General features: G+C 47.6%; 1 protein-coding gene across 1 annotated transcript in view; it reads left to right on the top strand.

Moving 5' to 3' along the window:
• The window catches only part of LOC147109099 (latent-transforming growth factor beta-binding protein 2-like), an 817740-nt gene that overhangs the window by 211455 nt on the left and 589360 nt on the right, over nt 1-16925 (top strand). Inside the window, exon 6 of the mRNA XM_086002712.1 lies at nt 15931-16122. Within this exon, the coding sequence (XP_085858838.1) occupies nt 15931-16122 (192 nt within the window). The remainder of the gene's footprint in view (nt 1-15930; nt 16123-16925) is intronic.

Genomic DNA, 16925 nt, shown 5'->3' with positions numbered 1-16925 from the left:
TAATGGTAAGTTTGTTTATAAAGGACAAACAAAAACACTTGCATTTAGATAGCAAATTTAATGTAAAGAACGTCGCAAGGCAATTCACAGATAGGCAATGAAAGGGAGCTTCTATTTTTTTTACATAAATGAAAAATGAATAATGTGAGGGCACTTAACCTAGATGTCCCAGTGACCTAGGTCACCCAGTGCCCTAATCTAGTATTTCAGGGAAATAGGGATAGGCAAGAAATGCTGGCCTTACTAGCCACACCCATATCCTGAGAATGAATAATAAAAATAACACTTTTATATAGTAGCATAGTTAAGTTTTCTGCAGGAGAAGACCATTGCTCCATCTAGCATGCCCTTGCAAACCTCCCATCAATTTCCTTACTGTAATTTGGGAACTTTATGCTGTTTCCTAATAGGAATTCACCCAGGCCTTTTTTTAAAACATGCAATGTTTTTCTGTTCCATTACCCCCACTGGTAATCTGTTCCACAACTGTAATACTCTCTTACCAATAAAATGTTGCCTAATTGTTTTTTTTTTAACTTTTGACACCCTTACCTTTAAACTGGAGGGGTAATTCCGTGATCCAGTGCTCCCAGTGGAGAGTGGCCCTTCCAGAGAGCTGAATTCCCTACAAGTGTAGCTCCCTGCTGGGAGTGTCGGATAGCAGCATCATCACCCTTTGTGTTCCCCAGTCTTTGAATCCTGTGCCTGACAGGAAAATTTTCCAGGATTCAAATTCTCTCTTTACCATAAAAATGTTAAATACATCTATCAAGTCTTCTCTCTTCTTTTCTTAGGTAAATCAGTAATAGGTTTTCCAGTTATTGGCGTGTATTTTAAAACTTTTTTTTGTTTGCTCCAAATTTGGTGCTTTACTGGTGTTTTATTTTGTATTAAAGGTAAAAATCAAAGCAAAATCATCAAACTCACATTGTACAGGACAGAATACAAACAGTACAAGGAAACCTTAAATAAGTCAAGGGGGGGAACTTAGTGGATTAATATAAGTTTGAAAAGTAATGGAGGAAATAATGGGACTTAAGATAGACAAATGTCCAGGACATGATGGTTTCCATCCTACAGTATTAAAAGAAATAGATCGATAGATTTTTGTTTGGTATGGATATGGAGCAAAGATCTGTGAGGCACAGATCAGCCATAATCTAAAGTAAAACAGCTGGAAGCTGGTGGTTATACACCCAAACTGCAGATTCCAGGCCACTGTGTAAACATTTTCTTGGAATCTTAGAATTTTAAAACAAAGAAGGCTATTCAGCCCATTGTTCTTTTGCTGGCTCTCTGAAAGAGCTTTCTACTTAGTCCTATTCCCTTGCCCTTTCCCCATACCCTTTAAAAATGTTTTTATTTTTTAAAGTATTTATCTGCTCTTTTAAACACTATTATGGATTCTGCTTCCATCAGGGTTTCTGGTAGGGAATTCCATGCCCTAGTAAACCCCTTGGCCTAGAAATTGAGTTTGCGCTGCGCCGGGGCTTAACGCCGGAAATTTAGCGCCGGTGCTAAGTCGCGCTGTGCGCGCCAAAAATTCAGTAGCGCCGCGCCCAAACGGCTGCCGGCACTACTGAAGGCTGTTTGCGCCTGAAAACTGGCGCTACGCGCCGCATTGCGGCGCTAATCCGGCGCTGCAGCGCCCGATGCGGTGCGGCAGGCTCGGGAAGTGCAGGCCTCCTCCTTCAGTTAAGGAGGAGCTGCCTGCACCCGCCCGCTGGCCGGTTAAATCGCCACAAAAATGAGCCCAGCACCTCGGGGAAGTGCCGGGCTCACAGCCGAGAAGCATCTGTTCCGCGGGGGGGGGGGTGGGGGAGTCCGGGGAGGGAGGTGCGGGCAGGCAGCCGGCGGGAAAGCGGCCGGCCGCCGCTCCACCTTTATGCGCCGGCGCAAAGTCGTGTAAGACTCTGTTGCCAGAGTCTTAGTTGCGGCTGCCACGGGCGAGGCGGCCGCAACTGAATTTCGGCGCTGGGGCCCGTCACCACGGCAACCGGGACGCTGCGCACACCGATGACGTCATCGGTGCCGGCGCAGCGCTACCGGTGTAACGCCGATGTTGGGCCCTAGTCAATTTCAAAACCGGCTGTAAGTCCAGCGCAATGCCCTCTAGCGCCGCAAAATGGGCGCTAAGCCCACTCAATTTCTAGGCCCTTGTTTAAAACAAAAATTTGTAAATTTTTCCTTTTGTTATTTCGGTGAAGATCTTAAATTTATGCTTTTTAGTTACCAACTTAGCAACCAGTAGAAGTAGTTTCTTCCCAGCTTAACCCTCATAATTTTGAACACCTCAATCCGATCTCTTTGTCTTCTTTGCTCTAATGAAGTGCTCTAACTTTTCTAATCTGCTCTCAAAATTAAATCCACTAATCCCTGATATTGGCTGGAATTTTAATCTGTGGCGGGTGGGGAGCGAGGGGGTTCTAGAAAGCGGTCGGTGAACCCGGGAGAACGGGTTACCCCGCAAGCCCTGCCGAATTTAACAGCAGAGCCTGATCAGCATTTGAAAGCTCTGCTTCCTGCCCGCAGCCAGCCAGATGGAGAGGCTGGCTGGCTAACGGGTGGGTAGGCCTGTGGCACTAGGCTGCAGAGAGGAGGGAGGGACGGGCCGGGGGCCAGAGGAACACTGGGGGTGTGTGGTCAGGGGCCGGATGACGATCAGGGCCGGAGGAGCATCGTGGGGAAGGCCGGAAAGGTGAGTGGCCCGGAGGGGGGAGGTCTGAAAGCCAGGAAGGTGATTGGTGACAGAGTGCTGGGCTGATCGATCGCGGCCGAAGAAAAATGGGGAAAATTGAAGTAAGGCATTGCAACAATTTTTATACTTACCGCACCAACATCCCATGTAACTTGCGCCCCCGAAGCGCCCGGCCTCCCAAACAACGCTTCCTGCAGCTGTCGGTGTTGTTCGGCGATGCTGCACCAGGCGGAACAGAAGTTCGGGTCCAGGGCGCTACCGGGGCTATGCGCAGGACAATGACGTCACGATCTCTGGGCACAGGATATCGTGGCGCAATTTGTTACCGCTGCCGCAAACCTCTCTGCCAATTTAGCGGGAGTCATTCATTTCGCCGCACCCGGTCTGTAAGTCGTTATCGCCCCCCGGAGGCAATAACGGGAGGCTCTAAGGAGACCAATTCCTAGCCCCAACAGTCTTAACAGCATTTAATCTCAGGAACTAAGATCAGGTTTTGGAAGAGTCTGTATAAATCAGCTCTGTAAACCTAAACCAAACTTGGAATCCATTCTCTCAGTTTGCTAGATGCAATAATAGTGAATCCATAGTGTTGGTTCCTTTTTGGATATTAAAGTTACTACTCAAATTACTATGTGCTTAATTTACCCCATCTCTGAGAACTATTGATAGGAAACTGCATCAGGATTGAGTGAAGTAGTGTAGTTCCTCAGGGCAGTGTCCAAGGCCCAACCATCTTCAGCTGCTTCATCAATGACCTTCCCTCCAACATAAGGTCAGAAATGGGGATGTTCACTGTTGATTGCAGTGTTCAGTTTGTAGGGGGGCATCCTTTACCTGGTTTACGGTCATTTGCCTTCCTTTACCTGGTTTACGGTAATTCACCTGGTCAGGCAGCTTTTTGCTGCTGCACTCTGACCAATCCCAATCAGCGGTTTTGAATCGCTGAACCCACCCTTCCAGTTCTGACTGGAGGAACTTATAATTAATGATATATTAAAATGGACAAATGGTCTGGATGTGAGAAAGTCACATTTTATTAAACTGAAGAAACTACACCACACAATTAAAGTAATCACTGTAAAATTGCTTCAATCTATATACCCCAATTTTGGGGCCGAAATGTTCCCGCCCACATCCGGACTTTTCTGGGCTAAAACAAAGGGATCCAAACTGTCCCCTTGTCTGGGATGGGTTTGAATAAAGTTGCCATTGTCTGTGATGGCTGTCGATAAAACTGCAGGGGTTTTGAATGTGTCTTCATTCTGGGGCCGAAATGTTCCCGCCCACATCCGGAGTTTTCTGGGCTAAAACAAAGGGATCCAAACCGTTCCCATTGTCTAGTAATGGGTGATTCAAACCCATTCATTCTTAAACTGTTCCTTTTCTTAGTCTAAAAAGTCTCTTCCGTAGTTTAGGTGTGTTTCATTGTGTGTGATGGGTTTTGAATGGAGTTGGATTACTATGTAAACAGAAACCCATTCTCTTGTGGTCATTGAAACCGCAGTCAAGTGGTTTTAATCCCTTGTGCAAACATCCTTGTAAATAACCATCGATTGTCTCTGGAGGGAGGGGGAAACTCCCCTTTTGATTGACAGAATTTGACTGCCAACTTTGATCCTCCCCCTTTTCACAGACATACACGAGCTGCTTCCAAGCCCTTTGTCCTTGGCCATGCTTTTCTGACGGCCATTTTTATCCCTGGGCAATTACCAAACTCAAGGGTACAATTTTTAATAAAAATGTACTGTCTTAAGGTGTGCGATTTTTTTACAAAGTTCTTTGATTCCGGTGTTGTCCAAGTGCTGCTTAGCTCACGGGCTCCTTAACGCAGCCTTTTGCGGTTCTAGGCACATTTTAAAACATTGTCCAACCCAGAGACAATTTAAATCATGCAAAGTCTTTGTCCACGATGTGGATTAATATTTCCCGATCTTTGGGGGCTGAGGGGATTTTGCGAACCCCTACATTCCCCCCCTTTGGATACTTCCAACTTGCTTGTAGTATCCACTTGTAGAAGTGAGAAAAATTTTCTGACCCCCGACAAACAACCATTCCCTGTATTTACCTTTAGCTACCTATCACTGATCCCCCGACCCGTCTGTTCCCCTCCAATCCGAGAAAGACCGTGGTACGGTAGGCATCCAGAGATACATCAATTACAAAATGTTACAACAAGGGGTTTCATACCCCTGCACCACTTGTTACATTATAACATATTACAAAATGTTGCAATCTTGGTTATACAATGTAATCAAAATGATTCCAAGCACGGAGAGGGTCCTACGCCTCTGCACAGCATGGAACTGTGAAACAAAATCCAAAAAATCTTCATTAAACATTTGAAACAAAATGCTTAAATAAACCCCGACCATCACGTGCCAATGCTGGGTCACGAAATTCAAGTGGGTATTGCTCCTCCCACCTGGGCAGTAAATGTTCCTTCCACCCCCCCTTTAATGGTCTTAAACTTTTAAAACATACAGAATGGATTTTACAGAACAGTCTGATCCGCCCGTCCCGAGCCGTTCCCTTGTCCCTTTGTGGAGGCGGGGTACCCCTCATGTTTCACAGACCGAGACCGGGGAGTATGGGATCGCGACTCCCAGTCCCTCCCCCTCCCGTCTTCCCTCGACTGGCTGCAGAAAATGATGGGTGCCTGTGTGGCGGCTCTCACTGGCCCCACACTCAAACTTGGATCCCAGATCCGGCCACCCACTCATCCTCCCCAGCAACACTTACACTCTAACTTTGCCCGTGGGCCCCGGGTGAGTTCCTCCCTTCCCCGAACGCACCCACGCGACTCTTGGGTCTCCCCCTCCCCTTTACAATCTTTCTTGGGCCATCACCACCCACTCCTGGGGAACGCGTCCCTACCTGACAAGGCGCCTGCGCTTCCCCACCATGACTCCTCAATAGCGAGGTCTCCCGCAAGTGAAATTCAGTCAGGATAGTGCTGGGTTGGGGCCGTGTCCCACCCAGCTGGGGCCATCTCTTCCGCGTAGGATGAGTAGGCAGGTTCCTCCGGACCCTGTCCGGTTTCTCCCGAAGGTCGTTGCGGGGTCTCCTCCTGGATTTGTCCAGTGGCGAGGTGATCCCCAACATTCTGTATCCATATCTTCATTCGAGGCCCAACTCGGGCTGGGCGAACAGGGCTGCTCCTTTGTCCACTCTCCTGCAAAAAAAACTTAAAAGGACATGTAGCCAGGTCTCTCACTGACCAGCTGCCTTAGGTGGAGGCATGGTCGGGTCCCTCGACCTCGGACCAAAATACAAGCATTTGGCACACTTATAAACTTAAACTTTAAACTTAAACTCAAAACTACTAGTTATATCAAAACTTAAAATTCAAACACCTTAAAAGCAAGCTATAAACATGTTAACTTAACACAAAGCTATAATACAAATGCCGCCCGTCTCCGGACGGCCAGGCTAATCTCTGGTGTCACTGTCGCAGATTACTGCTGCCTGCAGCGAAGCTGGACTGCCTCCTGCTTCTGGTCCCTGGCAGCTTATTGCTGCTGATTGGGGACCTCTGCCCTTTGGCTTCTCCCTGGTTCGGGAGACCGCCCTACTCCACTGTAAAGTGGGTGACCATCTTCTCTCGGGCTTGCGGACCTGCTGAGACCTTCTGAGGGGCGTCTCTGTGGGGGAAACTTTGGCTGACTGACCTGAGCCTGGGTCACAGCCCTAGCTGGCTGGGAACCTTCTCCCCCTGATGCGAACAGCCCACACTGTATAATATACCTGGTAGCCTGCTGGTACTCCGGGTTTGTCTCCTTTTCCCTACCCACTCCTGTACTGGGGGCAGGTATCCCTCACCACCCGCTGCTGGTGGCTGAAAATCTTCCTCTCCAGGTCCAAAACCTGTTACCAGCTCCTTCCTTATGTCCCCTGCAAGAGGAATTGCTATCCCTTCCTCCCCAGAGTCCCACACCATAGGGGGAACCACTCTAGAAGTGGGCTGGGAAGCTTGTCCCTTTAAACAGGCGACTGCGCCTGCGCGAACCTCCTCCTCGGATTCCCCGGCAGAGGCTGTGAAACCTCTGTATTCAAACAGGCGTCTGCGCCTGTGCAGGAAAACTGAAGAGGAGCCACTGGGGAACTGCGCCTGCGTGAACCTCCTCTCCAGAGTCCCCCGGCAGAGGCTGTGAAACCTCTGTCTTCAAACAGGCGACTGCGCCTGCGCAGGAAAACTGAAAAGCAGCCGCTGGGGTCACAGGCTGGGGAACTGCGCCTGCACGAACCCAGTGTTGGGAAACCTCTCCCCTCAGGCGCGCGACTGCGCCTGCGTGAATCTCCTGTTCAAAAGACTGGTGAATCCCTGTCTCCAGACCAGCGACTACGCATGCGCGGGCAGTCTCTTCTGTGAATGAACTCGCAGCAGCCTGCAGATTTCTACTCTCAGGCGGCTGTTTCTCTGTTTCTGAACTAGATAACTGGTACAAATTTAAACTTTGGCCAAAACTTAGGTCCCACTGGGGCGGGGAAATGTCCCAATTGGTGGGCCGGACAACCTTTCCCTTGGAACAAGCCACAGTGCCTGTCTTTACAGCCTGTGATCTTGGACTTGTATGGTCAGATTTATACAATTTACATTGGTTGGCGTGGAACCACTTTGTGCACCGGGGTAGTTTTACTGCATAGACCACGGGGCTGGCCCTATCAACTATACTATAGGGTCCCATGTAGAGTGGCTCTAAACTTCCCACCCGGGCATAGTTTCTTACCATCACTAAGTCTCCTATCTCCCACTGGTGGCTCGAGCAGCAGCCGGTTATTCCGATGCTGCTTTCCCCATGCTGTCTGCTGCCTGCTTGGGGTTGACTTCAAACCCTTTTCTCTCCAGTCATTGTGGGGAGGCAGAGGTGGGCGAGGGGGCTGTAGCACCACTGATGGCTGCTACCTTTCCCTGATTGGCCCTGAGGAAAGATTTTATCGCCTCCATGACGGACTCGACTGTATCGGGAGGAGTTTCTGTCTCTGCCTTCTGAGTTGGGGCTGCGGGGGTCCTGGCTTTATCGTCTCTCCCAGGCCTTTTACAACCCCTGCGCCAGTGGCCATCCTCCCCGCACCTGTAACAAGTGACCTTGTTCTGGGAGGGACGGCTCCCCTCCTGGCGCCACTCTTTCTTGTGTTGAGCCCCAGGTTTAACCTCGTGGACCTTACCCTTTTGCTGGGGGATCCCACTATTCCTACCGTTCCTATATGCTACTGTGAGCTGCCGGATTACAGTCTCTTCGGTTGCTAGGGGGTCTCGGTGGTCAAACCAAGTATCAGCCTTTGATTTTATCTGGGGCAGGCAATTGGACACCAGGCAACGAAGCCATTGGGTCCGCTGCTGCTGGTTCAGTTGTGCCCTATTTTGTCCCCCTGTACACGCGCTGTTGTAGACTGGCCACAGCCTGTCTGCAAATGCCTGTGGGGTCTCCCCTTCCTTCTGCAGTGTTTTCCATATGCGATCGAATGGATTGCCATCGTTCACACCTATGGCTTCCAGTATTTCCTCCTTTAGGTCCTCAAAACCCTTCTGCCCTCTCTTACCCTCACCTGAAAGGGTCTGATAGAGCTTACTGTCTACAGAGAAAAGCAACATTTTGGCTTTCTCTTCATCATCACAGCCATTAACACAGGCTGCCTGTTCTATCCCTTGGAAGTGCACTGAGGGGTCTCCCTTTTTGGAGAGCAGGGGAATATGTTTCACCAGGCCTCTGAGCTGTTGGGTATCATAGGGTACCAGATAGGTATGCTGAACAGCCCCATGGTCATTATCGTTCACGGGCGGACCGTACCTCCGTTGTCGGAGGGGGTACACTGGTCCTGGTCCCCGCGTGCCTAGCGGGACCTGCTGGCATTCTCCTACCACCCCATTGTCCATCCCTTCTTGCTGCCAGAGCTCCTCAAAACTCGGAGCTGTGGGCTGCGGTCTTGGGATCTCTAATTCCCTGTCCAGCTCTGTCCTGGGTGCTGCCTGTGGGGCGGTTTGGCTTGGGCGGCTGGTACTGTCCGACGGACTTCCCTTCGGACTTACGAGACATACCATCCCTTTAGTCCTTAATAACTCCATACCCAAGCTTTCTCTCTTTCTGTTACATGGAGTATGATCTGCTCCACTAAACCTTTGGTCGCAGGCCAGCTTATAAGCTGCCTTTACCTCCTCAACCTTTTCCTCCTGCTCTTTTACTTCTGAGGTGAGGCGGGCATTCTCTTCCCGCAGTCTCATCTCATTCCTCCTTGCTTCTATAATTTGGCACTTTAGGAACTCTATCTTGTGCCTCGCGTGGCCTTTGCCCTCGCTAGCTTCTTGGGTCAGGTGTGCGTTTTCCTCCTGTAGCCTCATCTCACTGTCCCTAGCCTCTGTGACTTCCTGCACAAGGCGCTCTATCTCTGCCTGGCATTTCGTGACCTCTAGTGTGAGGTGTGCATTTTCTTCCCGCACCCTCATCCCACTATCTCTGGCCTCATTTACCTCTCTTATGAGACATTCTACCTCCGCCTGGCATTTTCCAAACTCTGACTCCCAATTCTTGGCCTCTTTAACCTTCTCCCGCACCCTCATCTCACCCTTCTTAACCCAGCCACCTATACCATAATAGGTCAGCTTACACGCTGCCGCTAACTTCTGCAGGGCTACCCACAGACTAAAAGCAAGCAAAGCAAGAGCTGATGCTTTCTCCAGATCCAGACCACTTATCATATCAAAAACTGCCTCCAGTCCTGCCGCGGTCGCCAATTTGTAGGAGGGCATCCTTTACCTGGTTTACGGTAATTTACCTTCCTTTACCTGGTTTACGGTAATTCACCTGGTCAGGCAGCTTTTTGCTGCTGCACTCTGACCAATCCCAATCAGCGGTTTCGTATTGCTAAACCCACCCTTCCAGTTCTGACTGGAGGAACTTATAATTAATGATATATTAAAACGGACAAATGGTCTGGATGTGAGAAAGAAATTTTATTAAACTAAAGAAACTACACCACCCGATTAAAGTAATCACTGTAAAATTGCTTAAATAGGGGAGGGAAAGAAACAGACACAACGAGGGAAAAACGACTAAAATAACAATTCTTAACGAAATCCCCACTTTACCCCCACCCCTAAGCCTACCCTAAGTTGCCTTGTGGAAAGCCAGAAAAATATATGCTCACCACTTGCAATGCTAGCTCCGTGCCCTGCGATCTTAGATCTTCACTGCCCAGAAGTGAAAACACCCCAGTGTTTAAAAGTAAACTGCTGGTGTTTAACTTCCACAGACAGACTCCTCGCTGTAAAAGGCACATGGAGGCAAGCCAGAGAGAGAGAGAGAGAGAGGCCTCTGAGAAGCTATCGCTGTATACCCCAATTTTGGGGCCGAAATGTTCCCGCCCACATCCGGAGTTTTCTGGGCTAAAACAAAGGGATCCAAACCGTCCCCTTGTCTGGGATGGGTTTGAATAAAGTTGCCATTGTCTGTGATGGCTGTCGATTAAACTGCAGGGGTTTTGAATGTGTCTTCATTCTGGGGCCGAAATGTTCCCGCCCACATCCGGAGTTTTCTGGGCTAAAACCAAGGGATCCAAACCGTTCCCATTGTCTAGTAATGGGTGATTCAAACCCATTCATTCTTAAACTGTTCCTTTTCTTAGTCTAAAAAGCCTCTTCCCTAGTTTAGGTGTGTTTCATTGTGTGTGATGGGTTTTGAATGAAGTTGGATTACTATGTAAACAGAAACCCATTCTCTTGTGGTCATTGAAACCACAGTCAAGTGGTTTTAATCCCTTGTGCAAACATCCTTGTAAATAACCATCGATTGTCTCTGGAGGGAGGGGGAAACTCCCCTTTTGATTGACAGAATTTGACTGCCAACTTTGATCCTCCCCCTTTTCACAGACATACACGAGCTGCTTCCAAGCCCCTTTGTCCTTGGCCATGCTTTTCTGACGGCCATTTTCATCCCTGGGCAATTTACCAAACTCAAGGGTACAATTTTTAATAAAAATGTACTGTCTTAAGGTGTGCGATTTTTTACAAAGTTCTTTGATTCCGGTGTTGTCCAAGTGCTGCTTAGCTCACAGGCGCCTTAACGCAGCCTTTTGCGGTTCTAGGCACGTTTTAAAACATTGTCCAACCCAGAGACAATTTAAATCATGCAAAGTCTTTGTCCACGATGTGGATTAATATTTCCCGATCTTCGGGGGCTGAGGGGATTTTGCGAACCCCTACAAGTTCCATTCGCAACTCCTCAGATAATGAGGCAGTCCGTGCCTGCATGCAGCAAGACCTGGATGACATTCAGTCTTGGAGTGATAAGTGGCAGGTAACATTCGTGCCACATAAGTGCCTGGCAATTACTATCTCCAGCAAAATAGAGTCTAGCTACCTCCCCTCGACATTCAACGGCATTACCATCGTGAATCCCCCACCATCAACATCCTGGGGGTCACCATTGACCAGAGACTTAACTGCACCAGCCACAGAAATACTGTGGCTACAAGAGCAGGTCAGAGGCTGGGTATTCTGCAGCAAGTGTCTCACCTCCTGACTCCGAAAGCCTTTCCACCATCTACAAGGCATAAGTCAGGTGTGATGGAATACTCTCCACTTGCCTGGATGAGTGCAGCTCCAACAACACTCAAGAAGCTCGACACCATCCAGGACAAAGTAGTCCGCTTGATTGGCACCCCATCCACCACCTTAAACATTCACTCCCTCCACCACCGGCGTACCGTGGCTGCAGTGTGTACCATCTACAAGATGCACTGCAGCAACTCGCCAAGGTTTCTTCGACAGCACCTCCCAAACCAGCAACGTCTACCACCTAGAAGGACAAGGGCAGCAGGCGCATGGGAACACCATCACCTCCAAGTTCCCCTCCAAGTCTCACACCATCCTGACTTAGAAGTATATCGCCGATCCTTCATCGTCGCTGGGTCAAAATCCTGGAACTCTCTACCTAACAGCACTGTGGGAGTACCTTTACCACACGGACTGCAGCGGTTCAAGAAGGTGGCCTACCACCATCTTCTCAAGGGCAATTAGGGATGGGCGATAAATGCTGGCGTTGCCAGCGCCGCTCACATCCCATAAATGAATTTAAAGAAATGAAAAGGGAGCAGGTTTGATACTGCTCACCTGGTGCTTTTGCCTCTCCTCCTTTTGATCTGGCAGACTGCTTGTCAATAGGTGAAAATTGGCTCTATCTGCGGTACTAATCAAACACGATCCTCTGGATCTCCGCTAATGTTATTACCTATTTACAACTTCTTTAAATTTTCCTTCCAATCTCAGTTAAGCTGCATCCTGCTTATATTAAAAGGTGGTGTTTGAACAAAGGAGGCAGAATGGTAAATCGTCTTTTATATTTGTTGAAAGAAATTCAACCCCCCCTCCCACATACAGAGTTCCCACTCCACCTGTCTCCCTCTTTTTCTTGGTATCAACTTGGTATGGCTTGGGAGCTGTCTTCTCTTTAACTGTTTTACAAATTTTAATCACATAGTTGTTCAGTGGTCATGACGGTTCCTTTGCTGCTTCTTCCTGTGGGGAGGGCACAGAGACTTACCCCACAATGAGGTTGTTACACCGCAGGATAAGGGAGAATCGCCTGACTGAATTTTCTTAAACTAGTTTCCTGGTGAATTCCCTGGGGGATGATGACAACTCATTTGTATAAGGAGATTGGACTTCTCAAAAGTAATAAGGGAGGCTGCACCTGTGCAAGAATTCTAAGATAATAGGGATGGGCGTGCATCTTACTCTGTGGAAAATACATCAGCAAATCAAAATACTGCGCTGCTTTGTGATACGCAGTTTTCTATGAAGAGTGCACCGCAACGAACAGTACTTCTTTTTAGCCTGTATATGTACAAAAGCTTTCAGTTAATGTATGTATGAAAGCTTTCAGTGGCCTTAAATCTCCCATGTCGTCTTTGTTATTGCACACACTGTGGTTTACATACAGCAGTATTAAGTTTACAAGCCAGTAATTTTGCGATTACAGTGTCACTTCAAAAATATCCAAATAACCTGCTGCTCGTCAACAGTGGCTAAACTCTTCACTTAGTTCATCTATTCTTGAATGATCAACAGTGTGATAAAATAGGAAGAATTAAGCAGCTTGGATTATTTTGTTGCCTTTTATTCTGTCTCATCTAATCCGAACCAGGTGATTAGAGCCGGAATTAAGGTTTCATAGCTTCAGGCAACTCTGCCAGTTTTGCCACTTCATAATTAAATGCTTTGCTGGATATTTCTTTATTTCTTCTGTCACCATTTGTCAATACCTAGAATATGTTCTAGATATTTTTTCCAAAAACTGGAACTGCAGTCTACTAATTGCCCTGTGTGATTTCAAAATGTGTGAAGTTTTGGTTTTGTCTTTAAATTCTGTAAGCAGTATACTATTACAAACCTTAAAAATAAAATTAAGTTGTGTACTGCTGAATTTTATCAGCAGTCTTTGCTTCAGCTTAGAGGAAGGAATGATTTTGGGCTACAGACAAGAGGTGCTTTTCTTAGAAAGAAATTGTTCTTCCTTCTTCTCCACTCTACCCAATTGAGTACTCCATCTAGCAGTCTGGGAAAGGACGAGTGAAACTTGCTTCCGTTTAAACATAAGTTAAGAATGAAATTCTTGACTCTCTGGAGTAAGAATTTACCATTAGGGATATCTACCTCCAAAACTGTGATTTAAAATAGATGAAGACAGATTCAAGAATGGTCAGCTCTGAGAGTGCACCCATGCATTTCAGGCGAGTACAATGATGAATCAGTTAAGTGGGCGAAGACTAAATTCAGTGCCATGAAAAATTTCTGGGTTTCTTTTTGAGGCCTTGCTACCAGCATACTAATGCCTTATTATACCAAGTAATTTGGGGGGGAAAGTTGGCTCGCGCCCCCTTTGGGGCGATATCTTTGCCTGGGTGCTACTTTTAGCGCCCCGAAAAAGTTAGCACCCCCGTGCCCGAAATTCAATGGTAGCGCCCCAAGCAGGAGGCGGGGCGCTACTGGAAACGCTCCCCCTCTCTTTTGGGGTGCTCCCATTCAATTTCACGGTGCTACGTGCAGCAGTGCCACGCGCGTTGGCATGTAGCGCCGTGGTACTGCTGGCCTCCCTCCCCTGATTAAAGGGGAGGGGCCTAGCGCAGCGTGCACCGGGGCCCTGCTGGACCACTGGGGAGCAGGGTGCTGGCAAAAGAGCCCGGCACTCAAGAGGAGTGCTGGGCTGCCCGATCACAGTCAGCACCCCGCAGGATGAGACCAGAGGGGGCAGGTGCTGGCAGGCAGCCCGAAAAAAAAGTGGCCGCCCGGCACCTGCCCTTTAATTATCGCTGTCCTCCCGCCGGCCGCAGAAACGGCACCCTGACCATGTCGGACATATTGTCCGGTGGCAGGTCAGAGGGCGCAAGCCAAGTTTGCGGCCAGGGCGCGAGCAGGGCGTTACGCATGGCGATGATATCATCGCCAGCGGCGCAGCGCCGCAGGGCGCTACCGCCGCCGCTAACCTCCCGCTGAATTTCGCAGGAGGTGTTAGCGACGCTGCGCCTGGGCGCTGGTTGCTTTGCCCTTGGGGCGCTAATGGGAGGCACAAAGCAACCGAATTTTTCCCCCTTTGAGTTAGTGGTTTTTATTTTACTCTATTAGTGCTGCTTGTCTCAATAAAACAGACACTATAGGAGTTTGGTGGTCTGGGCATCATTGTAGGTCTTGCTACTGTTGGTTGCAAATGTTGACTTAAAAGAATGCTTTACTTGATACCTTGACTGGCATTTGGATGCGTTATTTCCATATCTTTTGCATTGAAAGATTTTTCACCATTCTTTTCCGAGCAATCTTGCTATAAGCTGGTTATTTCACCAGCAGCAAACAAAGTGGTTAGCATGGAAATTCTTTTGGCACTCCCAGGTTTGGATAAGAAAAAGACTTGCATTTATATAGCGCCTTTCACGACCACCGGACGTCTCAAAACACTTTATAGCCAATGAAGTACTTTTGAAGTGTAGTCACTGTTGTAATGGGGGAAACGCGGCAGCTGTTTGTGGGAGCTTGCTGTGCGCAAATTGACTGCCGCGTTTCCCCCATTACAACAGTGACTCCACTTCAAAAGTATTTCATTGGCTGTAAAGCGCTTTGAGACGTCTGGTGGTCGTGTAAGGCGCTATATAAATGCAAGTCTTTTTTTTGAGAGGGACACCGAGGTTGGCTAAATGTGACACTATCCTGGGAGTGCCTCACCTGTGTCTCCTCACGCCAGGCATGGTGCATTGCTATTGTTAGGAGAGGATGTCCCGGAGTGCCAAACATGGCAACTCTCCTCACTCGCAACTCATGTAAAAGCGCATCTACTTCAGCAGCCATCAAACAGGGGGCAGCGGTGCTTTCCCCAGTTTCCCACAGATCATGTTTCATGCTTCTGCATTAGGTTTTCCATTTTTGTTTCACCCATCACTAATTCTCCTCTTGCCATAGAGTGTTTGGAAAGGTTGATAATCATAAATCAATTGGGCACTTTCAAAAAGGTACATACAATATTTGCCCCATAATACGGCCCCCTTTAAACGATTTCATATCTTGCTTGTAATTTTGGGTTGGTTGTTCCCCGCATGGTGAGCTCTCAATCTTAGCCAAGCTGTCCAGGAATGCTTTGCCATAGTGAGGGAAAGTGGGGCAGTATCTAAATAAGAAAGCCAAAATGAGTAAAAAGAGAAGGGAGTGGGAACTTGCCTACCAATCAAGTAGCTTGGGACTTTGTGTTACTCAAACTTGCTTGTCACTATTACCACTTAATAAAATTTCTCAGTACACTGGAGTGTTCTTAACCAGGAACATATAACACTAATTCTCTGTAAAGCCTTTTGCTGTTGGCAGAAGAGCACCAGTGGTGGTTATCGTTAAGATATCCATAGTCCAGTTGTTCTTCGCTACTAGAGGGGGTGGGGGTGGGGGTGGGTGGAGGGCGGCAGGGTAATGCCTGACAGAGCAGAGGGATAAAAATAAAAGGAACAAAATGTTAACAGTCATTAAATAACAAGCAGAAGAGTACAAGTAAGGAACTAAGTAAAAATCAAAAGAAAAGCAATTATTAGTTGTTAATTATCTTTCAGAAGAGTTTCTTGATCACAAATGAAACATCCTGTTCTTGACCCTTAAGTACTATCAACAAGCTGTCAAAAGCAGGAAATCATTTGTCCAGATGATATATAAATCAACTAAATTAGCAAGCATTTCCATTAATGACTTCCTTATAATTGTGTTGTAGATTTCTGCCAGATTCCCTGCCTGAATGGAGGATACTGCATTGGAAGAGACAAGTGTTGGTGCCCATCAAACTCAACGGGAAAGTTCTGCCACCTTCCGGTGCCTCCTGAAAAACAGACTGTGACAAAGATAGCACCTGTCAATTCTTCTGTTTCACAGTCTGTATACACTCTCCCTCTTTCTAACCAGCAAGGTAATATGGTAAATTCTTACACTTACACTGAATTGTCATTGTTGAAATGGTACAGATCTATATTATCATAAGATGAATTATTACCGTTGCAAAAAATAATCAGTGTGAAAATTGGTACAATCCACTGTGCTGAAACAAATTGTTAATTTTTCTACTTCAGCTTCAGAGGGATTAAGTGTGTAGAATCATTTTGCAACCTGTAAAATACTAGTTCACTCACTTTCTACTTTCCTGTTCGTTGTTTACAGGATAACAATGAGAAATATATGTCTTTTTTTATTCATTCACGGGCTGTGTGCGTCACTGGCAAGGCCAGCATTTATTGGCCATCCCTAATTGCCCTTGAGAAGCCTTCTTGAACCACTGTAGTCCGTGTGGTGAAGGTACTCCCACAGTGCTCTTAAGGAGGGAATTCCAGGATTTTGACCCGGCGACGATGAAGGAACGGCGATATATTTCCAAGTCAGGATAGAAACATAGAAGATAGGAGCAGGAGTAGGCCATTCGGCCCCTCGAGCCTGCTCCGCCATTTAATGAGATCATGGCTGATCATCCAAATTCAGTACCCTGTCCCTGCCTTCTCCCCATATCCCTTGACCCCTTTAGCCTTAAGAAATATATCTAACTCCTTCTTGAATATGTTTAATGAATTGGCCTCAACTGCCTTCTGGTGTAGAGAATTCCACAGGTTTACCACTCACTGGGTGAAGAAATTCCTCCTCATCTCAGTCCTAAATGGCTTACCCCTTATCCTTAGACTGTGACCCCTGGTTCTGGACTCCCCGCCATCGGGAACATCCTTC

Source organism: Somniosus microcephalus, chromosome 12 (genome assembly GCF_052327205.1).
Source record: "Somniosus microcephalus isolate GS21.2 chromosome 12, FLI_Smic_1.0, whole genome shotgun sequence".
NCBI lineage: Eukaryota > Metazoa > Chordata > Chondrichthyes > Squaliformes > Somniosidae > Somniosus > Somniosus microcephalus.
This window is presented reverse-complemented; position numbering and strand designations above follow the sequence as displayed.